General features: G+C 43.5%; 1 protein-coding gene across 5 annotated transcripts; it reads right to left on the bottom strand.

The window, feature by feature from the left end:
• Positions 1 to 238: 238 nt before the first annotated feature.
• On the bottom strand, positions 239 to 26,775 carry GLYR1 (glyoxylate reductase 1 homolog). 5 transcript variants are annotated; one of them, XM_046900671.1, is made up of 17 exons: positions 26,717 to 26,775; positions 25,956 to 26,130; positions 24,622 to 24,658; positions 23,443 to 23,522; positions 15,887 to 16,025; positions 15,039 to 15,281; positions 11,991 to 12,077; positions 11,026 to 11,082; positions 9,923 to 9,973; positions 9,758 to 9,831; positions 7,924 to 8,023; positions 6,765 to 6,875; positions 6,372 to 6,473; positions 5,169 to 5,331; positions 4,528 to 4,707; positions 3,908 to 4,032; positions 239 to 3,552 (listed from the first exon to the last, which is right to left on the bottom strand). In XM_046900671.1, exons 5-17 carry the CDS (start codon positions 15,971 to 15,973, stop codon positions 3,478 to 3,480), a joined length of 1,455 nt encoding a protein of 484 aa, XP_046756627.1. In that variant the 5' UTR covers positions 15,974 to 16,025; positions 23,443 to 23,522; positions 24,622 to 24,658; positions 25,956 to 26,130; positions 26,717 to 26,775; the 3' UTR covers positions 239 to 3,477. The 5 variants fall into 5 exon arrangements, with proteins under 5 accessions (XP_046756627.1, XP_046756626.1, NP_001006572.2 ...); XM_046900670.1 differs by having other exon boundaries at positions 26,001 to 26,130; NM_001006572.3 differs by lacking the exon at positions 25,956 to 26,130.

The raw sequence follows: 26,775 nt of genomic DNA, 5'->3' as shown, positions 1-26,775 counted from the left end.
CGTAATCCCGCTCCTCCCCTCCCCTATTGGCTGCAGGTACGCGCCCAGCACCGCCCCTTCCCTCCCTTATTGGCTGCCCTCTCCTAGTCCCGCCCTCCGCTGGACTGAGGAGCGGCGGTGACGCGGAAAGAAGGGCGGATCGGGGCGGGGATAAGGCGCCTAAAGGGCTCTGCTGTCCTGCAGCCGCCCCACAGCATTGCGGACCCCCTTTAACGCTTCAGAAACGGCCACAACAACGTCGTGTTACCAAGAAAGGTTTTATTCTTTTCGCCAGTAGCTTTGTTAATTGCACAAAAAATCTTTTTGTTTTGCCATTTAAACATCTTCACACATCCTATTCTGAATGACAAATGTTAATTAAAAACAAGGCAAAAAATAAAAATTCACAACCTTAATTAACGATAGGATCTATCATTGAGGAGGAAAGAAACTGCTTTTCTTACAAGCTTCTCACAAGTGTCACATTGTCTCTTTAAAAAGGAGGGAGTCAAAAAAAACGCAATTTGCTAAAACAGAAATCTTCATAAAAAGGAACTTTACAGAATTGTCAACAATATTAAGACAACACTGACTAGCCAGTTTCATCAGAGCATCTCTCAATCCGCAGCTCCCCCCTCCCTCCCCGCATCTCAGGCCTAGGAACAGAGCAAGATCCACGTTCGGAGGCTACAGATATAAATAAAAGGACCCGACCGAGACCGACAGCGTCAGCCTCAGGCAGCATCAGGCACAGCCCGCTTTCCACCATGTGACCGCTCCTCCTCGCTTTGCAGCCACTTCTGAGCTCCGTGCCCCGATCCCAGCCCCCCGCAGAGCCCGCAGCCGCCTCCCCCCCACAGAGCCACCAGAGGCTGCAGAACAGCTGGGAGCACCCAACCAGTCTGCAGCTGGAGCTCCCACGGGAAGAACGACCTCTGCTCTGCTCTGAGAAGGCAGCGTTTCTGGGAAACGAGGCCTGCAGCACCGAGGCGCCTCGGGATCCCTCTGGCAGGGACAGTTCTCTGAACTCCCTATACAGTGTATGCTGTGAGACTTGAGAGCTCCTCTCGCATTCCCACAGTTTGCAGAGGCACCGTGGAGTAAAAAGAGGGAGATCCTCGATGACATCCATTCAGACCCATTCTTCAATCTACTCCAAGAGCCTGCTGCACTGACCAGGAACAGTTCTGCGCTCAATGGCTCTGGGAAAGCACTTCCCATTCCCTTAGTTCCCAAACACACCTTAAGCTACAAAGACACGTGGTCTTATCCCCCACCCCCAAAACACAACTATCTGCAGATGCCCTCAATATGCCATTTCCTAACTGCAATGTGTTTAATCAAGGACTGCTGATGCTAACAGCTGAGCTCTTTGAGATGGGAAACACGTAAGGGTTGGAAGCAGGCCGATGGGCGGTTTTCCTGGGTACTTATATGTGCCTTTAATATGAATATCTACATGCAGGATGACAGTTGTATTGTCAAAGAAACACATGTATAACTAATACTGCTCAGAGATACCACTGACAAATGGGCAAAGAAATGCCTAACAGATCTATTCCTAGATGTTTGCCACAGGACACAATGCGTAACACAGTATTAGCCTACAAATAACAGTGACTGCAGCAGGTGAAATATTCACCCAAGTAACATTTACAGCATTAGATGTTAGATGTCATGTCTCACAATGAGCATCTGATAACTTCCTCTGTTTCTTAATAAGGTGCCCCTGAACCATATACACTTGCTGCAGATAGCAGGATCGGTAAGAAATCCTAAGCCACAGGAAAATTCTCAGAAATAGCCATTAAGTTCCTAGAAAAATAAGATGGTGAGAGGGGCAGACCTCAAGGATTAGAGCAGCGTGGTCTAATTTTAATTTGCTTTCTTTCAGAATCCCAATCGAAGGGAGGAGATTGTGCCACTGAGCAGCGACTTTGACTAATAACATTTCTTACTGGCATTTTACTAACTCTCAAATCTAAAATGGAAGAATCCTCCTAAAAGGCTAACACTGAGAGGTTAAAAATAAACAAACATGCTCTGTGCATTTTTTACAGACAGGCATCCTTTGGACTGGGTTGTTCTGCTACCAACAGAGATCATCTCTGCTCTTCAGCTTTGGCCTCTGCAGTTCAAGTCCCACGTGTTTAGACTACAGCTCAGCAGCAGTATTAGCCTCCCATTACATCCACCAGTCTTCCTAGCAGTTGGTACCCGGCCACAAGCAGAGTCACAAGTACAGGGAATATTCTCATGCTGTGCTAGTGTTGTACTCAGAGTAGTAACACTAAGAATACTTACAGAAAATCTGACATGTATAAAGATCACTAATCATTACACAAAATATCCCTGTGAGGTAGGTAATTATCACCCACCTTTGAAGATGGGCAATCAGGTCAACAGATAAAATGACCATGCAAAGGCCAGAGATAGCATGGGAAGGAGCTCAGGATCCTCCATCTCTTGGCACCATGATCATTCCTCTCACACCTTTCAGACTCATCACTCTGCTTGTGACACTGCTACAAATCCAAGACGCCTTTGTAATTATTGACTCTTAGGGTAAAAAAAGAAAGCAAATACTAAAGTAACGCAAACTAAGGCCAGGAGCAACCCCCTAAAGTTTGTTCCTTCACCAAATTAAACACCTCTGGCTAAGTTTTAAGCTGAATGTTTCTCTTGCAGCTTTTTATGCAAATCTGTGTGAAGCTCCCATGCTGTTTGTGGGATGGGCAGCTGCCATTAGCCTTTTAGGAGGCCACACTTACTTATGCTGGTATTCTCTCATTTTCAGTAAGGTTTGTGTTCCCTATGCTAGAGTTGTCTGTACAGGGGAAGACAGGGATGCAATCTGTTCTCAACAATATGAGGAATTCCTCCATCAAGGTGCAGGGGAGGTGGAAGTTTAAAAAGAAACAGAACCAAGAGCGTTGCATGCAACCCCATTACCTTCTGGAACTGTCATTCTCCTCCACGGGAGGTGCTTTGTTCTCAAACAGTGGGTGATAAACAGGAATGCTCCTCACCTTACTTGGGACCAAGGACTTTACAGATATTCACAGGTAGATGGGATGTATGTCACCTGTCCCCTTGATGCAAAAAGTCCAACACACGCATTATTTCACAGCAAAGGAGAAAGGGGATCGTTAGAAACAGCATCTTGGACAAGCATACAAAGAAGAAAATAAAAGCAGCCAAGCAGCAGATTTCTGGCAGAGTTGCCTCAGAGCTTCTGAACAAGCCGCCACTGTTCTGTTCCATGACTGTCAGTGCATGGCATGGATTTTCTAATTAGACTGCAACAATCCGAGCCCCCTCCTCCCCCCCTTCTGCCACCAGGGGAAGGCTGACCGCAGCAGCTGCCTCCATGGCAGATCTCAAAGTCTGTGTATAAAAGGAAATGGAGAGACAGAGATGGACTGGTCCAGAGTTAAAACCCAGTATCATAATAATATTAATCAATAATCATAGTATTAACAGTAAGAATGATGCAGCCTAGTGGATGTAGGCCCTGTACACCGCAGACATGTCGTTGTCTGATTGGTCCAACGCTTTTGCTCGTTTATAGACCTAGAGAAGAGAAATTAGAAAAGGATCAGTGCCTGCTCTTATGGGAAACCTTTCCCTAGCAGAAAAACTACTTTCCTGATCACTACAAACCAGAAAACTGCACAGTGCTTCAAGTAAATACAGCAACATAGGTCAGAACACTCCAGGTTTTGTTTAGGTCATCTGTTTTCACTGATGTAATACTATAAGAGCTTCTACCATCAAATGAAATTAAATTCCATCCTACTCAGAATACATTTCAATTACTGTTCCTTTGTCTTAGCACATAACTCTTAGACTTTGTCCCTTGGCGACAAACAGCTCTAACTCCGCCTACTGAAGAAACACTGAGTAATACACACATCTGAACTCTCACCTCATTGGCAGCAGCTGCCATAGGAGTTGGATGGTTGACAGAATCACCCAGTGCAATAGCTAATCTAAGATCCTTCTGTATGTATTTCAGGTAAAAATCAGGTTTAAAGTTTCCTTGCAAGATATCTGTTGAGAGGAACGCATGCAAAGAATAAACATGACAAAAGTAAATCAAGCCTATCACACTGCAAGGTCATGCAATTCAACACCAAACTTCCCACGGTGATCACCAGGAACACCGCTTTTAGCTCTTCTGTTTCTCTGCTTTGTATCCTCATCCCACCACAGCAGATAATAAAGCAGATAAAGCACTGACAAAGTAAGCTCAGATCTCTGAGCAGCTTGCTCTCCATTTCACTTATTACCCCATCCCAATGAAATCATCATTGTCAATTCAAGACTTAAGCAAGCTGTACACAATGCAGAGCTTGAGATGTATTCTCAGAGTCTCTGTCTATAAAGGTTAATGAATAGAACTCAGTTCTTCATTTTCAGAATGCTTAAAGCACCCAGAATCCCACACTGATGAAGCTGGGATGATTCCCTTCCTTCCATCGTTAACTGAAATGCTGACAGACTGCAACAAATGTCCTATAACAAAACAACGTAAGAGAACTTTACTTTGGCACTTCTGGTCCAGGAAGATGCTGGCAAGTTGTCCCTGATTGAGGATATCCAGAAGGGTCTGTTGGGACTGACCAGTCACTTGAGCCAAAGTCAGTCCTTCTGCTATTGTAGCCATGAAGCTGCCTTGAACCATGTTCACAATCAGCATCATCTTGGCAGCATTGCCTACTTCACCTGGAAGCAAAATACATTCCTCCAGAACAGATGCAGCAGGCTTGCTCCCCTCACGCAGCATTAACGCACCCCACGCATTATTAACACTACTATGCTTTCCATACTGATCCCAAACACTTTATAGCTGCCCCTTCCCCATACAGGCTTTGGAAAACTTAGCTGTTTCCCATGCACTCAAACAACTGAAGAAATTAAAGTACCATTTAAAAATAAAAAGCACCACTGATTATCCAAAATGAGACAATATTCAAAAAAGAAAACTCAGTCTGAAGGCTCTGAAATTGGCAGAATTCCAGAGGAGCAGGCTGGTTTCCAATACTGCCTATGGAAACAGAAAACAGCCAGCCCTTCTTGCCAACAGCCTACAAAGATGATACATATGCATCTCAGACTCCTTCCTGAATATCCCAGTCCTTGCACTGACTAAGAATCTGCTATCAGGCCTTTAGTGTTTCAGTTACCTAGAAAAAAAGAGGTCTTCCCCATCGCTTGGAAACAGCTACTGCAGTCCTCATATAAACCCCTGTCACCAGCTGCCAGGATCACAAGCATCCCATCATTTGATAGCTGCTGATTTCCTGAGACTGGTGCTTCCAAAAAGCGACCACCCCGGGACACTATCACCTGGAAAAATAGTATCTCTGGTTAGCAGTGCATAAACAGCAGGCATTGATCCTGAATAGGCAGCACAGCAAGAGCACTGTCTGAGGACAGAATTTCAAAGCACAAACAGCTTAGACACAAAAACAGGAGAGGGCAGCACTGTAATACACCTAACATGATGCACAACACCCTGAAAGGTATGCCTGAGCACAAAAGTTGCCTCATTCTCAGCAACACTTCTTATCTTAATGGTGAATATTTTCAGCAGCTGAGCTTATGTGCTTCTGTCATGGCACCCTGTAATGGCGAAGAAACAGTGCTGAAGCTTTTCACAAGGAATAGCACTATCAGATTATTTACTTTGTATTTAACCCCTCCTCCCCAAAGATGAAAGGTTTCTGACAGACCTCTTTGGCCAGACATTTACTAACATGTGTGACTATGCATTTTACAAATTCCTGTGTTATGCACTACAGCATCATCTCTGCTTATAGCTTCATCAATGCTATCTTCCCTTCTTCCTGCAATAACACACACTCATTTAAGGGCTGAGGATAACAATCAAAATGTCAAAGAAGAAAATAAACCAAACCACTTCTACATCATTCCTCCCTTTAAAAATTTCTACAGAGTGAAATATGAAGACATTCTTTTCCCCATAACCAGGGCACTTAAAATAACATTATGTATTTTATCAGTTTAAGGACACTCACACATCCAGATACCGTGTGATACAGAATATCAGATCTGTACCAGATCTATACCAAGTAAATACTTCCATAGGGTTAAAAAACTCAGCAGGCAGTTTGTGCTGGTGCCACCTGACAGCCTTGACAAATCTACAGGCTTTGCTGCTATCACCAGAGTACATTTTGTCCAGCTGTTCACTGGTCAAGATGTGACAATTCATTCTGTCTCATGTGCTTGAGACTTGAGTCTCCCCTCGAAGAAGTCAAGAAATCTTACAAAACATCTGTATCATCCACACCTTAAAGCCTGGAACAAGTACAGCTGTACTGCTGCTGAGTCACAAGTGTTAGAGGATCAGCTAATGTGATTACCTGGGCCAATTCTGTGACTGTATCTGCATCCACAGTGGACATATCCACATAACACTTCCCTGGTCGAATCCCCTGCAACACTCCGCTCGGACCAAGCACCAGCTGTGAGGAACAGAAGAGCGGTAAAGCAATAGGGTGTCTGCAAAGAAACTCAAACCCTCCAAGTCCAAGAAAGTCTGGCACTGCAGTGGTAGTCTTCTAAAAATGATATCAAAACCTAATCCCATGGATTATCTTTCTGGGGGTAAAAGGGAGGGAGGTAAGTATGACTTTGCTGGGAAACAATTTTACATATCTGTCCTGCCCAGCACCTACAATAACCCAGGCTACCTTCATCAGCAGGAATCAGGACTAGCACTCAGTGGTGGAGGAAGAACAAGAGCTAATCCTTACATCCTTTGCTGCTTTTGGATCTGATACACAGGCAAAGGTGATGTCACAGGTGGAGACAACTTCAGCAGGGGTTCTTCCCAGCCGTGCCCCTTCCTGGATGAACAAATCACACTGCAAAAATCACAAATTGAAATGTAAGTAAAATTAAGTACAAACCAAATGGGTTCTCTAGAATTTTGATGAAACAAACTTCACTGCCAGGCTCAACCTGAGTCAAGTGTATTAATTAGTCAGTAGCTGGGTTGGGTTTTGTTAATTCATCTCCTATGCCCAAGGGGCTCCTCTGCAGGTTTTCTGAACCTTCAAGTGAAGAACTTCAAAACAAAGGCACAAGAGAGAAGGCTTACGTGAAATACTGTAAGAGATTGAACCTTGCAGTTTTTAGGAGAGTGCAAAAAAACGGGTGAACAGAGGAAAAGGTGTTGCTGAACAGTAAACAGGATATGCACAGCTGAGACTGACACAGGTTTTAAAGGGCTGCTGTTTCAAATTCTTAGTTCCTTCCCACCCTATCCCCATGTTTTGTAGTCAGAAAACATCCTTTAAACCCAGTAGCCACAGAACCCCCCCTCTTGCCTTTGCTATTTTACAATATAATTGATGCATGCACATTTTCTCCTCCACTGCAGAGACTAAGTTGCTGGAATATAACTGTGTAGCCATTCAACTCCATTTCAACCCTGAAAAGGAACCTTCTTAACCTGGTCACATGTCATGACACAGCACATTTGCCACAGAATCTTCAGCTACTGCAAACAGTACAATAGATGTGTAGATGAAGCTGTGGTCAAGCAGAGCATATCACCACACCACTCCTGGGATCAACTTCCCAGCACATGGTCCTTTTGTCAAGCTCCAAAACACAATGACTTAGCTATCTGAATCAGCAGTATACCCAGGAAGAACTTTATGTTACAGTCCTCAACAGGGACACAAAGCCGCAACTTTTAATATCAATACAGCAACGTGGTGGGAACTGTTCACAGCTTCTAGTACGAAGTGGCCACCCACAAGCACTCAGGAAAGAATAATAAAACAAGGTGGCAAACTGTGTTTCTTGAGCGTCCTCTCCCAGGCACCGCTGATTGGTGACCAGAGGTAGTAGAAAAATGTTTTAAAAAAAAGGAAAGTACTATCTCTATCTAAGATACATGCCTACCTTCTCAGCAGTCCGGTTCCAGACAGTGACAGTATGACCCATCTTCAGTAAGTTGGAGACAATGCCACTTCCCATCAGACCAAGTCCCAGAAATCCTATCCTGAAGGGAAGAGAGAAGCATAAGTGCAGGGAAGGGATTATTTAACAGATAAGCAATTGTTGTCAGCTTCCCTTGATCCTGGAAGCCATCAAGAACAAAACCTGGGGCATGACCAGCAATAACCAGACTACAACGCAGCCACAGCCAGAACAGGACTTCCAAACTGGGGAGATACTGTGCTGTAACAGCAAGCTAGTGTTCGTTTTGCATACTAAGCATCACTAACAATTTCCTCTAGAAAGACTCAAGTCTGCTTCAGAAAAGCAGCTAAATGCTAAAGGTTGAGGTGCTGTTGGTTTTTCATTAGTTTGCTTTTGATCAAGTTTGCTGCTCTTGTGCTTTCCATTGCTAGCCATTGCTGTACTGAAGAAAAAGAGGTCAACTGCACATCAGCAGATGCTTCTCTAATTTACCTTCTGATTTTTGAACTGAGTCATGCATACAATGACTTGTTTATACTACTGAATGATACTTTACTACTTTTACTTCAGTAAAACTCAGAAAGAACTACTGTACTATGCATCACACACAGACCAAAAGCCTAACACCTCTCCATAGCTGCAATTTGACAGAGAAACAGAAGTCCCGTACAGGTCAACACAAGTGACAGTCCCAGGTAACTGCTGCCTTCCGTCTCCTAAGATGAGGAGAGTTTTGCTCCCCTCATTTCAAGAAAAAGATGATAAACTAACAAGTTTCATCTCCATAATTGCCTGTAATTGGAACTCTTTGGCAGCCACTGCTGCAGCTATAGCTTCATACCTAACCACAATTTCAGTAGGAAATTCTGAATCATTCACTCATATGCCTGATATAACCTCAGCCTCACAATTCCCGAAAGGTAATTCCTCGTAAGCAGCCATACTACAGTTGCACTGTGGCTTTCCCAAGTCACCTGCACCTCCCCAACCGATTTTTTTTCTTAGAGCAAACTAATTCAAACAGATCACAACAAGTCACTATAGGCTCCTTCAACAGCTTAATGTCCATCTGTTTACAAAGCTCTGAAACAGACCTCCTCTCTCCCAATCCAGCTCTGAGCCACGCATTCCTAAGAGACTATTTTACCTGAAGAGCTTCATCGTTATTTTGATTCCCCCTGAGTACAGCTGAGAACTGATATCCCATGAGAAATGACCCCAACGGCAAACAGCAAGCTGCGGCCTGAGCGCAGTTTGAACACAGCGGAAGTTACAGAGTGAAACAGGAAGCTTAAGTGAGGCTCGTCTCACTCTAGAAAGGAGAACGGGGACGTTAGAAGAAACCAGAAAGCTCACGTGCTGCATAGCAAAGCTCCTGTGCTGGGAGCCTCCCTCTTCCGTTCGCCTTCTACATGCTCAGGACAGCAATTAAACAGCCCTAGTCAACTGCCACGCACCACTGGAGAAAGATATCTTTTTATCGTCCTGCCTCACATGGCATTCAGAAATACTGCTTCTTCGTGTTCTGCAACGTGCCCTGCAGGAAAAGGGCAACTGCAGGAAAGCACTGAGATGCAAGTACATCCAGGGAAGACCTTGTTCTAAACTCTTCTGCAGTATAGCTCCTGTTTTGCTTTTAGCTGCCTCCCTCCCACCTCCCCCCAAACGAGTGTTTCACACAAGGACAGAGGAGATCTCTAAAGAGAAATGTTAGGTTTATTTATTCTCAGTGACAAGATGGATAATGGCCGCGTGTATGAGATGAAAAGAAGAAAAAGGAAGGGAAATGGCTGAAGGGCGTTGGAGATCTTACTTTTTGTCTGTGGGTGTGATACTGCCATTGACTGCTGTGCTGTCTGCTGCCTGGATGGAGGTGGATCCTGTTTCCTGAAGAAAAAAAAAAGACCATACAGCTCTGGAGGAACTGCCAGTCCTTATGACAATACAGAAAATCCATCAAAGCAAAGATCTGCCTCACCTCTTCACAAACCTTCAGCTTCTTTGTGATGGCTTGATAGCAGACAGCTGGCTGTATGGATAAAACAAAGCATTCAGGGGAAGGACAGTGCTGATTTGCTCTGCTGAGCAAACAGACTGTATCCTTGCTACAAAGAAAACAGGCAGCTCACCCACACACCATCTGCAGCACAGGAAAAATCTCAGGCTTCCCTCAACCAGAGAAAATAAAGCCCTATTGTAACATACTAAGTTCTTCCCTTCCTACCCTACTCCAACAATTCAGACTGTTTTCTGACGCAGGAACTACAAAATCCTTTCTGTAGTTCACATGGCAGGCACTCCAGCGTCGAGGATACAGCATATCCACACTCCCACATCTGAATCAAAGAAAACAGATCTCTACAGCCTGTTGTAGAGCACCGTCCGGCCTGTGCTCATTATGTCAGTGTAGCTGCTGAAGCAAAGTGTTTTTGTTAACCTAAGGCGGCACGTGGCTTACAACAAACTGTGTGGCGAAGGCTGCTCCTGCTCAGGCTGCTTATTTTGAGCTGCTCTTAATCTGTCTCTGCACAGATCCTCAACCAGATATAAGCTGTTTTTCATTTAATTTGATATTTTCTTTTCCTCCTGACATTCACGGGCTGAATATAAAATCCTGCATGGCTTCTGACTCTAAAGTTGGCTACATTTTACATGGAGCTTTTCTAGTCAGGGGCAATTTTCTTGCCATATTCAGTTAATTAACAAATTCATCCAGATGAAGAAATTGGAAGGACAACTGTCAAACAAAGAACAGGGCTGTAATTAGTAAAACATCATCTTCTAGCCTTTATATTCAATCTGCAGAATTTAACAGAATTAGTCTGCTGAATCCTGGTGCTAGGTAATCTTTGATGTCTTGAACTATTTGTTGTCCTCACTGCCAAATCACTCTAAACCTAAATGCTGGAAAGTAACCAAATGACAAGATTGCACACGAGAGTTTCATTGCTGTCATGCCCCAAAGAACAGAATTTCAGAGCTGGTTATGTATGCTCCTTGTACTTAGACCTTCATCCCAGCAAAGGGCAGGATGCCAAAGAAGGGCGATCAGCAGAATTATCCTGTCTGCCAAATCCTCACCTTCTCCGTCTGGCTCAGCAGGAAGTGATGAAAGTGTGGATCACTGTCCTTCAGAGGCTACAGAGAAAAAGCACAGACTCAGAAACATTCCCATAGAGTCACTGAGCAACCACAGCACTATACCCCTGTTCTCATGAGCTGCACGACAATAACTTCAGGTGAGAAATATTTAATGCATGACAGCTTTATCAAGCAACTTGTTTTGATATAGCAGTTTACATTGTGTTTCATTTCCAAAAGCAAAGCCATTCAAGTCAAATCCCTTATTTCTGAACTTCTGCAGGAAAACCAAAACAAAACTATAAGCAGGATTAACAAGGGAAGAAGTAGCCTCTCCTCCTCATCTGTATTCCCATATCCCACCTCCTTCTCCTAATGAAATAAAAACACTTTCCAGCTCCCAAGGAATTCCTTAAAACATACTAATGGTGGGTAGTGGCTGAACATTAATCTCAGCAGTCACATGATGGGCAGCTGGAGAGTTCATCTCTCCAATGAACACTCTAAGCACTAGCCTAGAGTTGCACTCTTCTTACTCCGCTTGATCATTTCATTATTTATGTACAAAAGGAAAGACTTCCAAAAGCTGCTTATGAAGGAAACTGAAGTAAGCCATCCAATATTACATTATCCAGACATGGAGAGCCTATCCAAGTCTTCTTCTCCAGTTCTGGAAAGCCAGTCACAGAAATATTTTTGAAATCAGAAGTGCAAAAACACATGCAACAAGTTAGGTGTGAATTTACAGACTGCTCCCCAAGGACAAAAATCTCACTTTCCAACATACTTACTAGCTGCCCAAAGGTACTGTCCAGCTTTGTTATGCTACAGAATGACAAAGAGATGACCTTAAGAAGAAGGGAGAACTCCACTATTTCATATTGGAGACAAAAGGTTTTACATAATCTTCACCTAGGAACTAAGTTTGCAGAACTAGGCTGTAAAGCCAGCCCAGGGTTTCTCACCTCACTGACGCTCGGTGGCCATTTAAATCCAGCCACTGTTCCAGTCATCACTCTTTTCACTGTACTTGACTCTGGAATTGTGAGGTCCTGAGAAGATACAAGGGACATCAGAAAAGAGCTTACAACCCGGCTAAGTGGCTGATAATAGCAAAATGATTGCAAGAGCACACACACAGTTTTGAAAAGCACTACGCATGCCTTTCCACAAAGAGGTCAAGCACGCAGTGTATTATCAACAAAAAAAAAAAAATCAAGAACAAAAAACATGAACTGTCAACAACAAAATTCAACCATTTACATATGAAGAATGGATTTTCCAGAAGCTGTAACGGGAATTATCACACTTGTGTAAACATGCAATGAGCAGAGAAACAAATGAACACACTTGATCCAGCATTTCCCTCTGGTGGATGCAAAAAGCTAAACAAATGGGTAAAGAACATCACCACAGTCAGACAGAGGCTTGAGCTGTTCTCATCCTCCACTGTCGTTAAAAAAAAAAAAAAGCAGCAGCCTACCTGTTAGCAGGAAAACCTTCTAAGTGTGCACCTCATATAGTCACACCTGTTGCAGTTTCCAGAATGCATGAAACTGGAAATCATACATGGACTGCTCCCATTCCTTAACATGTCACAATGACACTTAGAGCACCATTATTTTACTGTTGATAAATTTTGATCTGTTCATCCTTATTTCCACAGGTAAAGATTAAAACATAGGTCTTTACGATTTATGAAGAGAATATGAAGGGCTTCTATATATTGTGTTACCTTCCTGAGATGAAGATTCAGAAATGAAATGCACTTCCTGCAAATGCACAGTGTATCTCAGTGTCCACAAAGAACCACCAGAGATGAGCACTGTTTATAAAACAAGTAAGAACAAGGCTGCTGGAGGTAACTGACGTTGATACAAACGTTCCATCTGGAAGCAAGGACAACTTAGACATCAGTCTCCAACCTTAAAGTGCCACTGTACACTAGAATTCTCTTTTTAGAGACCACATTGCTGCTTCAACTGGCAAAGCACAGATGAAATCTGCTCTGATACATAAGTCGTCATGTTGGTCCTTAGAAAATAACCATATAAACTTTAAAATGAGAGTATCTGCATGAACATTTATGCCTACAGGGCATTTCTAGATAGACCACGCCTCAGTAAAAACTGGATCCTTGAATTTTATGCATCTCTAGTGCTTGGAAAGCTAGCTGGACTGTGACTGAACAAAACAAATGAAACAGGAAAGAAAAAAAATACATCCCAAATCCCAATGCTGCAGTAATTCAGAACAGCGACAAACATTTTCTTCTCCCTACCACTAATAATTCTGGGAAATTATGAGACCCAGGTAAGCAGAATGCAAGATTTCAAATTTATGTCATGGGTTGAAAAATAGTGTTATGACAGCGCTATTAAAATTTCATGGCGATTTCTCTAATTATCAGTATACTGCCTTTCAGAACTTGCACAGTTACTTTCCTACAAAAACCAGCTTACTTTCACAGTCTGCAGCAAGGCATTGATCCCCTACCTGGTGAACTTTGTGGTAAGCTGTTTGAAGCCACTCCACTTGCAGTTTCCCAGTAAAAATTTCTAGTGCTGTAATTAAGTCACTCAAAGCTCTCTCTAATACCCTAAGGCAGCTCATACACTAAAAGCTAAGCATGCAGTGTGTCAGCACTACTGGAATTCTCTCACCATTCATTTTGATTAGTTTGGATTGAATTTACCTCAAAGACGAAAAAGCATTTTACATTAGAGAAAAAATGGTTCAGGGCTTTATCATAACAGATACATTCAAAGACACAATGTGATTATAGCAACATCTCAGAACGGTAAACTAAGGTGCTGATAAAGTGCTTTTCTGCAGTCAAGTCAAAAGATTTACAATTAATAGTAACTCACAAGTATGCATCCACGCCCCCCTTCTTCCAATTCCTCCAGAAGGAGAAATTGATGGGCTCTGTCACATGATGTATTTAACAGAAACTGGCTAAAAAAAAAAAGCCAGTATCTCTTTCATAGCTAATATCTGAAACAACCAGCTTCATTTTACCACCAAGGCATCAAGAGTTTGCTATTCAACCTGTTAAAGCCAATCCTGTAACAATTCAGGAGATGGAAACCAACTATCTTGAGTTGCATCCTGAAGCACACTGAAAGCAAAGGCTGTGAGGCACAGAGTAGAGCAGTCCCTCTGAAGCAGCGGTGAGCAAGCACACTGTTGTAGCATGGTGCAGCAGCTGAAACCTCCCAACAGTCTTCAGGTGTAGTCTCCAGTGAAGAGAGTGCATTGTAGTAATCCACTGAAATTCCTATCCATTTGGACAAGAAAGATCTGGACCACAACAGGGAGCTCCACAATAAATAAAGACGGATACTCTGCATGACAGTAGACAAAATATTGATGGCTACTGTTCCTGTCATGGCACTCAGAAGTAAACAATGGAAGTAATGAGGATAAAATAATAACGCTCCAGTGATGGACCTTTATAATGGAGAATGGAAATATATTCTGTAGTATAAAAGCAGAAATGAATACAACTAGTTCTTCTGGGGCATTATTCCCATGCTATAAGAATTTCTTCTTCAGACCTTAGTCCTTAAGAACATCCCACCCTCAGTAAGCACAGAGAGTGAAGTTAAGAGACTATAAATCACTTAATCATGTAAAGCAGATGAGATGGGAAAAGTCAGGAATTGGATGAAGCCACACCTCCTCACTAATCCTTCCCAGATAAAGTGAATTTGAGTGATGGTAAGATGAAAGGATGGAGTCTCATGAGACAGCTCTCAAAGCCCCCTCAAAGATATAACTAGAACCACTCAAAGCAACTAACAACTAAAAATGCACAGGAAGAATCAACAATGTGCTTGTCAAAGGTATCCAACAGCCAGTTGGTCCAGAAGAAGCAACATGGAAGAGCTAAAAAAAATTCTGATCCTGAACTGACTCCTCACGCTGGCCTATTAGTTAAGGTGCCAGTCATCCCTAAAGTCCACCTGCAAAGTCCACAGAGGGCACTGGCGGACATGCACAACACAAACCTTCTCATCCTTGGGTGGACGCCCCCGCTTTCGGGGGCTCTGATCCTGGGCTCTTTTCAAAGGTGACTTTGATCCTCTCTCTGACGATACAGAAGAGACCCTCTTTTTTCCTTCCCCTGTGCCCTTCTTCAACTTCCCTTCAGACAAACTGGCTTTGCGTTTCTCTTCACCAGCAGACTGCTTGCCTCTTTCTTCACTGGAATTACGCCGATTCTTCTCTTCACTGGAGTTATGGGAAGATGCCTGAGAGATTACAGAATAGAAGACGGTAAGGAAAGTAGAGAAGAGCTAGAATGATTTTCATGCAAAACCAAGGATGCGAAGGACCCCCATGCTGATTACTATCAGGCAAACCAACAGCATGGGAACATGAAAACTAGACTGTTAGCCCCTTGAAGTCGGTGACTGAAGTTCCTTGTTAGTTCACCTGTGAAAACGCTCACTTTGAGTCACTGAGTAACAGAACAGGACATCTGAAGACTCACTGGGAGTGCATACACACGTATGCACTTCCACTAACAGTAAGATTGGTAGCTATCACATCCAAGTCCAAGACTTAAGATTGATTTATAAATTCGTCATAAGCAGATCAATTAGCCTCCTTCAGTTTCTCCATCCGCGTAACAAGTCTTTTCACCCCTCATCAGACAGGACTGGATGGAGAAGAGGAAAGGTTAGGAAAAAATAAACATTTTAAATTGGGAGAAAAAAAAAAGACAAAAATGAAAACGGAATCCTCCCCAGCAAATTGCCAGAAGCAATCGACTTTCAAATAAATGCACATTTCACCATCATTCATACCAAGACTTGTGTTTATGTACATGGTAAAGGAGATCCCACTCACTCACCTGGTCCTTGCCTTTGGTTTTTCTAAGAAACTCCTCCACAGCATCCACGGCTTGCTGGAAGCGCTTACCCTTGTTAATCTTTATCATTTCCTCTTTGTGCAGGTGATAAGGCTTCAGCTGCTCCACTTTGATCCAAGCACTTGAAATCAGAGAAAAAAAAAATCAGTTATATTCCCCAACAGCAGCTTGCTCAACCACCCAACTCCTAGAAATAGAGACACGTTTCTTGTCCAGAGACAAGCTTTCCACAGCCTGAATGACTGCAATGTCTGCATTCACTGAGAACTTTTTTCTGGCACTCTTACTTGGTTTCTCGGTCACAGTACACATCCTTTTATGCTAGCATTACCCTCCTCTAAGCACTACTGACATACTCTATCAGCAGACCAGCCCTTAGATGTAATCACAGGCACCTGTTCAGAACAAAGGCTGTCCAGTGACCACTCCTGTACCACCAGGAGGAACATCCACAATCACATGCATCCGTATTTGACAGCCCCTACTATTAATCTGTTCATAATGCTGTTAAAAGTCACCAATCCCCTGCTCAAACACATTGTGCTCTATTAACCACTATTTGTAGTTAGAAATCAGCTCACTGAAGATAAACTTTTTGTGTCCCATATGGAGAGGTAAGGTCTCCTGACAGAGCTGACTGCAGAAGTAGCAGCATCCTTTCCATACTGCCATACAGTGAATATGCCATGATTCTGACATAGCCTGGAAGCAGAACTCAGTTTTCTCTTGCACACCAAACTGAATCTTTCTGCTTAGTTTATATAACTACTGACTTAACACACTATAGCAAGTCAAATCGTTGTTTTCAGACTGGAGTCTGCAGTCAGCAGCTATTCGGGGAACCTTTCCTATGTGCCCAAACTTCACAGTGACATATCCTAACATTCACTTAGATGCACAGGCCTTTTTTGTGACTCTCAGGGACAAAGCAAACCCAGGTATTATGCAACATCAACCCATAATAGGTCTTTCCATCATGTATACAAAGGAAATAAAATTTGTCAGTATGCTGTAAGAAAGCACATTAAGTGTTGTTCCCAGATTTGAATTACAGAATAAGAAGTGCCTCTTCTTCCAAGGCATTCTCTTATGTTTCCTTCTACCTGCACATACTACTCCTTTTCACTGCACATGCTTATTCCTTTTTTTTCCCCGTTACTTTCCCCACTGGAATGGAGAAAGCCTGAAGCACAAAGCTCTCTGCTCCCTGGCTTTGAAGGTACATTTTAGCACTTGTGATCACCCAAGATGAAGACCAGAGATCTCAGATGCAAACTGACAAGTAAGAAACAGTCTTCAGTGCTGCCTCAGGGGAAGATAAACAAAAAGGGTCTCTTCCAGTTTATCCTGTGTGTGCCACCTACTTAGAAGACCTTCTGTAAGGTACAGCACGTCTTCTGATACTGCAAGTCCATCTATAAAGCATTTGTGTGTTTCAGACACCTGAAAACTAAATCATTTTCCACCAAACAAATTCATTCACGTTTCTGCACAGGATCTCTTTTTTTGTTAAACAATGACCTCACAGCTATTATTTAGATGTCTCCAGGATGCAACATTTAAAAGGAACTACTATTTCTCCCCAGCTCAGCAATGAATGAACATCCTAGAAAAGAAAAACATCAGTGACATCATGTTACTAAAGCTGTCACATTTAAGATGAGACTGTATTCATATCGTGGCACAGTCATCTGATACCCGTAAAGAATTGGTTAAATAGGAAGTGAAAAAGGTGTAAAAAAAAATTGACATTTTAGTAGCAGACTTCTCTGCTAATTTCTCCATGCCCTTTCTCGTCCCTTTCAAAATAGCATTCCTAGAAAAACCCTTATAAATATCCACATTCTAGTCACAAACAACAAACAAAACTTAAAATGCTCACGGTAAAGCAGAGCTAAGTGTGACCAAGAGCAGCATGGAGAACAGTAGCATAGAAGTAACACAGAGGGAACAGATTCACAGCCACTGTATGAGCTTGGTACAGGAAACAAGGCCTTAAAGCACACTGCTTTTAGCCATTTTCCAGTCTGAAGATATCACTTCCTAAAGACAACTTGAAAAACTGGAGAGACAGAAGTGGCAGAAGTTCCACATACACCCACATTTGGCAAAACTTACAGATAGCTATGCTAAATGGTGGCACTACCTCCAAATTTCTTTTACTTACTGGAGCATGGGAAAGTTTGCAACGCTTACACTATGTCAGTTGAGAGGCCCACACTAGGTGCTAACGCAGCCAGCTTCAAAAATCACAGGAGAATAGCCTGAGTTTGTAAGTAGTCAGTGTTAGCTAGCACACAACACAGAAGCCAGATGGAGAAAATCAGGATGGGTTTTGTGACGCAAAAATGGAATGCTGCACTTTATCATCAGTACTGGCATCATGATGAATAAAAGCACACAGCTGAGCTCTCTGATTTGGTACGTACAGTTTTTAGAGGAAATTTAAAAGAAGCACAAAAATGATCTAATTTAAGTAAAATCAAGCAGCTGTGCAACTGAAAGGAAGGAGTATTTTGCAAAAGAACAAGCAGCAGGCCAATGCTGAGAGAAGCGTGCAATAATGAAAAATGTACAGTGGACACATCTTTGGAGCTATCAGCAGCACAGGGCCAAAGAGTTCTGACTGCACTAATGTTCAGCTACGGCACTCTGCTGAGAGATGTCTAACAACATTCCAGCTGGCTCTGGCACACAGCAGCCTGCTTACAGCAACATGGAGCTCTCTATGGGCTATGCCCAGCTGAAAACAGCAGCAATGGAAGCTAATCCTCTGTTCACTCAGCCTATAGTGGAGAATGGCTTCAGAGCAGCCCTGAGGAGAAGGATTTGGGGGTGTCAGAGGATGAAAGACTCAACATGAGCTGGCAATGTGCACCTGCAGCCCAAAATACCAAACATATCCTGGGTTGCATCAAGAGAAGTGTGACCAGCAGGATGAAGGAGGTGATTCTACCCCTCTGCTATTGTGAAGCCCCACCTGGAGTGCTGCGTCCAATTCTGGAGCCCCCAGCACAAGAAGGACATGGAGCTGTTGGAGCAGGCCCAGAGAAGGGTACAAAGATGATTAGAGGATGGAGCACCTCCCCTACGAGGACAGGCTGACAGAGCTGGGGCTCTTCAGCCTGGAGAAGAGAAGGCTCTGGGGAGATGTGATAGCCCTTCCAAGACCTGAAGGAGTCTACAGGAAAGCTGGGGAAGGAATTTTTATAAGGGCAGGTAGCAATAGGACAAGGGGAAATGGTTTTAAACTGGAAGAGGGTAGATTTAGACTGGATATTAGGAAGAAATTATTTACTTTGAGCATGATGAGACACTGTAACAGGTTGCCCAGCAAGGTTGTGGATGCCCCCTCCCTGGAAGCACTCAAGGCCAGGCTGGATGGGGCTGTGAACATCCTGGGCTAGAGAGAGGTGTCCCCTATAGCAGGGGGTTGGAACGAGATGGTCTTAAACGTTCCTTCCAACCCAAACCATTCTATGATTCTATGATAGCCTCTGGCTCCTTATATTCCCAAAGCGTCACATCCAACACTTGACAAATTTAAAGTGTCTTCTGATTTCAGGATCTCAAAAAATGTTTTATAAAGACTACATCCAATAATTTCTCTCTCCCTAAAAGAAACAGAGAGAATAGTGGCATAAGAAGAGAAAAGATGTTGGCATCACAACAGTGTATGGAGGATGGGAAGACAGAGGCCTATGCTGAAGCTGTTGGGCCTATTGCAAATAGGCTGCAGATGACTCTATTTACCTTGGACTGCCAGCTTCTTCCCATTTTTCCTTGATGCAACAGACAGGAAGCGACCCCCAACCATAGCACTTCCAGTGAGACTATTTACTTTTGTACTGATGCTTCAAAAAGGTGCTCTGAGTAAGAATAGGCTGCTCCAGTTTTCTATTAACACTGATGCATGACTTGCAAGACTGTTCAGCTATCACAGCATTTCTACAGCATGCATGCGCGTGCCCACAGCCTGTAGGACTTCCTGCTACTTCCAGTTAAGTAGTTAGCTTAGAAAAAGCCAAACAGTTTTCAAACAGGCCATGAAATCTAAGAATATGTGGAACTGGATGGAATGCGCTAAGAATTAATGGAAGATTGGCAGACTACGGGCCTGCCAGCCTAGTCATCCTACCGACTAACAGCAAGAAAGAAGCACGCATACCAACTTTTAAGTTCTTATACCACTGCCCTCGATTACCAGAATGCCGAACCAATATTTCCTATGACAAGACTGTAGCTTGGAAAAACCTCTTTTATTTTCCAGGCTAAGAACTACAGCTATAGAAACACTGGTAAGAGGTCAAAGTTCCACTGCAATTTAGAAAAGTTTAAATTTCAATAACTGGATGTTGTTGCACGCTTGTCACTTCCGTGGGCTGGAAATATCAACTGTTCTTGATTTTGGATGAAGAATCATTCTAATGTGAAATCAGTCTGAGGACAGAGGCTCAGAAAGGTAAGTCCCAGACAGACTCACAAAATCTCACTATTGGAGAGTAAGTTTATTAACAGAGGCATTTCATGTCCACATGCACCACAACTAAGGAAGTCTGTTAGAACAGGACACGGACATTACATTACTGCTATGAACGTGCAGATGGCCTTCTCTGCAGTAGAGTACAGGTGTGTATGTCACAGTTTAAACCAAGAAACAAATTCCTTTTCCATGGGTAAAAATAGTTCTCTTCTAGAAAATCTACCAGCCTGAAAGCAACAGAGCAACTCTACCAACTGAACAAACACGGAACACAGAGCTCAGCAGGAACTTTCAAAACCCAACACTTACAGAGCAGTCTGACCACACACATACTCTCCTTTTTGTGTCTTTCACCACAGCTACATAGAGCCTTCCAGGTAAAGTATTCCCTTGGACATTGCAGCATCACACTAAGCCAGTAAGTATTACTACGTATACCTTAGGCAGGTATCATGTCCAAGGTTACAGTTAAAGCAGCGAATTTTCTTTACAGTTGTATCCCTAATCATTCAGGATTTCAAGACTAACCAGTGCCTATCTATACACTACAGCAAAAACACTGCCAAACACAGCAGAACATTTTCATTCACTCAGCCACGCTGCTCACATATGTGCAGTCACACTGCAAATCAATTCTCACTTTTAAGCAGCTTTCTCCTTAATCTTTGGTAGGGGAAACTGGAACCATGTGAGGAAAGAGCCTTTCCCCAGACTGAAATGGTGGCATTCCAGAATTCCTCAGAAGAAAACAGACTACCCATGCTCTGAGATTACCTATCCATTGACAAACTGGCCTGCAACCACCCTCAGAGCTTTTTGAGGACTCTACCCACCAACAAGCACTGCCTTCACCTGTGTAAGGTGACAACGAGTGAAGGGCTCCCGCCCAAAAACCACCTGTTAAACCTTGGCACAGTAAGGCAGCAACAGAAGATCCACGAAATTTGATCAGTGGTGTATTAGTATCACCTTGCAAACATGGCAGGGGCAGAAAGATGTAAATGCAAGAAAACAGGAGCAACACACACTGGTATACCAGTACAAGCCTGTGTACTCATCAGACCATGGGCTACAGCCAGCAACAGGAGCTCTGCATCCTCCCATTTCTAATTCTGTTCATTAGTGACTTTTTGTCAGTTTGGTATTTCCACTTCCTGTTTATATACACCTTAAAAAAAGTGTTTGCAAAACACATTAGTTTACTTAGACAAAATAAGTAAATTCCCCCCCCCCCGGACATCGACATTTTAAGTGAAACAATTTACAGTTTTTGTGTCTCTGCTCAAAGATAAGAATTTTCTCACAGTTCTAACACCAATCTCTCTATAACTCAGAGAACAGGTAGACAAGAGTCTCTCTCTCCTGTCTGAACACATTATTTTAGGGGCTGCAAAGGAGACAGTATTTATTTCTAATCAATTTTCAGACAGGGTATGCAAGTCAAAGCAAGCAAGTTTCTGAGCAGTAATCATGGAGCAGGAATTGATTAAATCCCACAAGCAACAGGGGTGCAAGGGGCAGGCCTGCAGGTGTGTGCATTCAGCACCACACTGTGTGAGATGGCTGCATTTTCCCCAGCCAGAATCTAGAAACAGAGTAAACCCCAACTACTCGTATGTCCAAACTCTTCACCTGCAATCAAACTGCTCATCTCAGCGACACAACCTTAAGACCTATAACTGCTTGCTCCAAACTCTTCTTAATATAGAACATCTCTGTATTTGATCCAAAACCACAAAATACAAGAATCAAGAGCAACCTAACAGGATAGAAACAGTCGATTTCCTCAGCTTAGATTCATAGAATTGTTCAGGTTGGAAAAGACCCTCAAGATCATCAAGTCCAACCTCAACCCAACCACACTACCAGAACTCTAACAGCCCTCTGCTCAATCATGTCCCTGAGCACCACATCCAGTTTTTAAACGCATCCAGGGATAGTGACTCAAGCACCTCGCTGGGGAGCCCATTCCAGTGCTTAACAACCCTTTCTGTAAAGAACTTTGAGAGCTTGAGTTAGTTAACAAGAAAAAAAAAACATCAAAAACACTATTTGACTTCAACATTCACCTGCCTTATGGTACTAGAGATCCAGCAAACCTTCCTGTTCGTGGGCAGCACTCATTCCTGCTCCATCAAGTACAGATTTCAAGTCTTGATCATAGAACAACCTGGGTTGGAAAGGACCACAATGCTCATCCAGTTCCAACCCCCTGCTATGTGCAGGGTTGCCAACCATCAGACCAGGCTGCCCAGAGCCACATCCAGCCGGGCCTTGAAATGGACTACTGATATTTTAAAATTATTTCTGCTTAGTATTTTTTCTAATTGAAAACAGCTTCCTTAAGAAATATCCATTAATTGGTCTCGATTCATTACTTCTGTCCCCACCAAAAATAAGGTGTTTTCTGAAATTCTGCAAATGATTGTAGGATTGCATGACTTAATGCCAAATAGCAACAAACAAAGGGAAAAAGTGAAAACCAGCAAAATCATTTTCAGCTTCACAAAAGGCAAGTTTTCAGCTTTTTTACTCCAGACTGTAAATATCATTGTGCAGGTATATTTGGAACCAACAAATTCTGCTGCGCAAGAAGAGAGCCTACAGAAGTCCAACGCTGCAAAGTCTTCCTAAAGCTCAGAAAGAATATTTTCAATCATCAGGCATGAGAATACATTCTGATCAGGAGTGGCAAGTACAAAGCCACGTTATTCTTCACGGCAATACATGAATGCCCTTGGCTGCACCTTTCTCAAACAGTTACATGACAAAACCTAATCCAGTCACATCACACCTACTCCCCTAAAAATGGCAAGCTACCAAGAACTTCCCTTCCCATCATCAACTAAAACCCTAATGTGACCGAGTACATAAGCCTTTACAGCCTTCATACACCATGATGACTACAGCATGCACTAACAGATGGATTTCTTTCCATGTAGATCAATGAAACTCTCACAAACCCACACTTCGCTGCATTGGGAAAACTTTCTTCCACGAAAAAACATGTTACATGGAGCAGTATTTTCATTGGATGACAACAAGCATTACATACTGATCTTCTGTTCCAAAAAACTTCACAAAGAAGCACTTTTTTCCACGAGGTTTCTTCAGGTCTTTAGGTGGATTAACAATCTGAAGGCAATTAAAAGTGAAAGTTAAAATAAAGTACATAATGAAAGATTATACTGATTTTATTATCTGGCATTTGAATTTTTGCAGACTTTGTTATTTTTAATCCTAACTATGAAGATAACTTGAATCTGCTACAAATAAATGTGTATCCTCATATATACCCTTAGATACGCAGCAGCAGGGTGAAGAAAAAAAAAAAAGTTCTACATCAGCACCAATCCCTAGCAAGGCTGCTCACAATAGGTAAGACAGGAATCTTTCTTAACTTTATCAGATCAAATCTCACTTAGAGGAACTTGTTCCACTTTGCTACCTTAATAATAGATGTTGAGTGTGGTTGTTTTTATTTTTATCTATATTTTTAATATAAATTATTTTGTATTCTTAATAAGCAAACTATTCTGCAAGTAAAGCACTAAGTACTGGTCAAGAGAAAAGCAGCCGTTGTTACACAGGTGACACCACAGGGGAGCCTGGACTTTAACTGATCCAAAGACTGGAGTGAAACCAAACGCTTATGGTTGTCAGCCACGCTAATCTCATTTTCCTCTGTGGTGTGCTTTTGTGTGAGCATGCTCACACCTCACACATACACCAAAAATAAAAACAAAGTTCTTAAATGGAAACGGTAATTATAAAAAAGTGCCACTTTTAAATCTTCTTGGACTTTCATCAACAAAAAATAAAAAATAAAAAACAACCACACTCAACATCCATAATTATTACTTAAATACCACTGCTCTAAAACAGTATCTTGGAGGCAGACTCTTTATTTCTATTACTTTAACCAAGCTACTATGGAAGAGAAGAAGAATGCGCCCTGGAAGGTGATAGGGATTGGTATGGGGAAAACAATCAGTTCCAGTGCTGGAAGAACCGCTTTTCATTGCACCTGAGCTAACAGCTCAGTGACAGGGTGAACTTCTACACCGATTAAAACCCCAACTGGTTTACAGTTTAGATTCATGCGGATGGTATATAAAAAAGTAAAGCAAAACCTAATACTAATCTTTAACTGAAAAGCCTTCAGGTAAAGCTTTGTGTGTGCAGAGGGAAAAACAAAACCACCAAGAAAACAACAACGAAAAACCCAACTCACCTTTCCTGGCCATGGCGGGTACCGGCCCAGCTTCCCCCTGGGGAGAAATGGAAGAATTAGGCAGTAGGATCAGAGATGGGGAAAAAAAAACCCACAACATCCCAATTCTGCCTCTTTCTATTACGTCATGTTTTTCATAGAGATTAATGACAATTTATAGTCAAAACCTACCGTGACAGGCAAGGCGTGAGCACTCGACACGCTGTTACTGGTAGGTACCTGTACCCGAACTAAGCCTCTATAAAGTCTGCATGAACTGGCTGCACGATCAGAATTTAAGTCAGAAGAACACCAGCAGCAGCCTCAAAGCACTGCCTGAAAGACTGGATGGTACAGTTTTTATTGAACTTGTAAGATTGGGTATTCTCTCACTAGGAATTGGGATAAGCAGTGATGTAGGCAACCAAACCAAAGACTAGGTCAGTAACTTATACCCATCAGGACAGGAGGGACAGATTTCCAGCTCAGACAGCTGAGATACTTAGAAGTTCTCACAGGGAAGCACTAATTCGCAGGACCCCTGCACTAGGTGTTCCACTGTCACATTCTTCAGATATTTGCCACCACACATGGTGATGTGCTAAAGATAGAAAAGAGCCAAAGAAAGGCAGAAACGTTTACTTCCTACACTTGTTCATGTTTCCATTACAGGAACTAAATAAAACTATTTTTTTTCCACAGAGGAGTAGAAGAGACATTAGCCTTAGCCCACAGCATGCCAGCTTTATTGCTACCTTACCCTTCCCACCTACAGAAGCTGCAGTACTCTCACAAAAGTCATTTGGTTGGTGCCTTGCAAGAAAGCAAGAGAGAATCTGTAGGGTCTGCCAACTCCCAAGGAAAAAAAAACTCCCAACAAGAGGCATTCCATCCCCTCCTGAGATGGGAATGTTACCCAGAAGATTCTGTAGCGATGATCAGGCAGAGCTTTAACCAAACTCACAGCTCACAACTGATGCTTCCATCCCTGTGCTGAACAAGATGCTTAAGCTTTTTGTATGTTACTGTCTCATTGCTATAGATCTTCTGCAATGGTGCCAGGGATGGTAGCTGCCTAGGCTGTCACGTACAAAACTAAAGCAGGATGATCTGCATTCCAACACCAAGAGCACTGTGCTACCCAAATGCCTGTTAGAAGCAAATGGAGCTGAAAGGAAGCTTTATTTACTTTCTTGTATATACTAAACAGCTTCACAGCACTGTCCATTTTTCAGATGAGGAACTGCAGCTGTCACACAGCCAGGAGCACAGCTTTCTTTTTACCCGAGACAAACGCACAAACCTGTGTGGTGGGGATTAGCTACTTCTTGCAAGCCCTATCAGGAAGCCCTAACCTGTCTGGTGAAGCAGAGCCTATGCACTCTGAGATCAGTGCTTACAGGCCTCGAAGGAATCCCCTCAGTTCTCCCGATCGGGAAATACAAAACCACAGCTCTCCGACTACTGGAGGGTAAAACTGGAGTGACAAAGGGAAGTAACTTCTGGGAGCTTCAAGGAGAACATCCTAACCTGCAAAAAAAAACAAAAAGGTGCTTTCCCATGTTATTGTGCTGCTTGGCTGACGCACTCCCAAAGTGCAGCGCCGCTGCTCTCGTTCACCACCTCACTCGCTTACTTATTTTCCTTCTCGCCCCTCTCGGGAGGAGACCGCATTTCCAGCCGAGCCAGGCAATGACCGCCCCTCAGTCCCGCTCCCTCCTTCACCCCCCACGTCAGCCCCGAGCCGTGTCCGCTCCCCTCGACGCTCTCGGGCCGAGCCCGGCAGCCGTCACCACCACCGCCGCCGCCGCCATCCCCCGGGGGCGGCGTGAAAAGGAACGGCGAAACTCAGCGCCCGCCCTCCCGAACCCCTCCCTCCCCGCCGTCGCCGCCGCTGCTGCGCCTCGGGCTCTGCCGTGGGCTCAGGGTGGCACCGCCCGGCCCGGCCGAACCGGGCGCAGCCCCGCCGTCGTCGTCGCCGCCGCCCCACCCGCCTCTCCGCTGCTCCGGGCGGAGCCTCGGCGCCACTCCCTGAGGCACCGCGGAAGGCGCCTTCTCCGCCGGGCCGGACTGAGCCGTGCCCCACCGCCCCGCTGCCGGCCCGCACCACACTCACCACACCAGGTCTCCGAGCCTCAGACTCACGGCCGCCATCTTACCGACACCGCCGCCGCC

Source organism: Gallus gallus, chromosome 14, assembly GCF_016699485.2.
Source record: "Gallus gallus isolate bGalGal1 chromosome 14, bGalGal1.mat.broiler.GRCg7b, whole genome shotgun sequence".
Taxonomy (NCBI): Eukaryota; Metazoa; Chordata; class Aves; order Galliformes; family Phasianidae; genus Gallus; species Gallus gallus.
Note: the sequence above shows the minus strand (reverse complement) of the source record. Positions and strands in the feature narration are given on the sequence as shown.

What these genes read in the sequence shown, in the direction of transcription:
- GLYR1 (NM_001006572.3), bottom strand. Translation starts at nt 26,754, where the DNA reads ATGGCGGCCGTGAGTCTGAGGCTCGGAGACCTGGTGTG. An exon ending in GTCCACCCAAGGATGAGAAG is followed by an intron (nt 12,078 to 15,038) that starts GTTTGTGTTGTG and finishes GTATCTTCTCAG; the next exon opens with GACCTCACAATTCCAGAGTC. An exon ending in ATCACACCCACAGACAAAAA is followed by an intron (nt 8,024 to 9,757) that starts GTAAGATCTCCA and finishes TCTTCCCTTCAG; the next exon opens with GATAGGATTTCTGGGACTTG.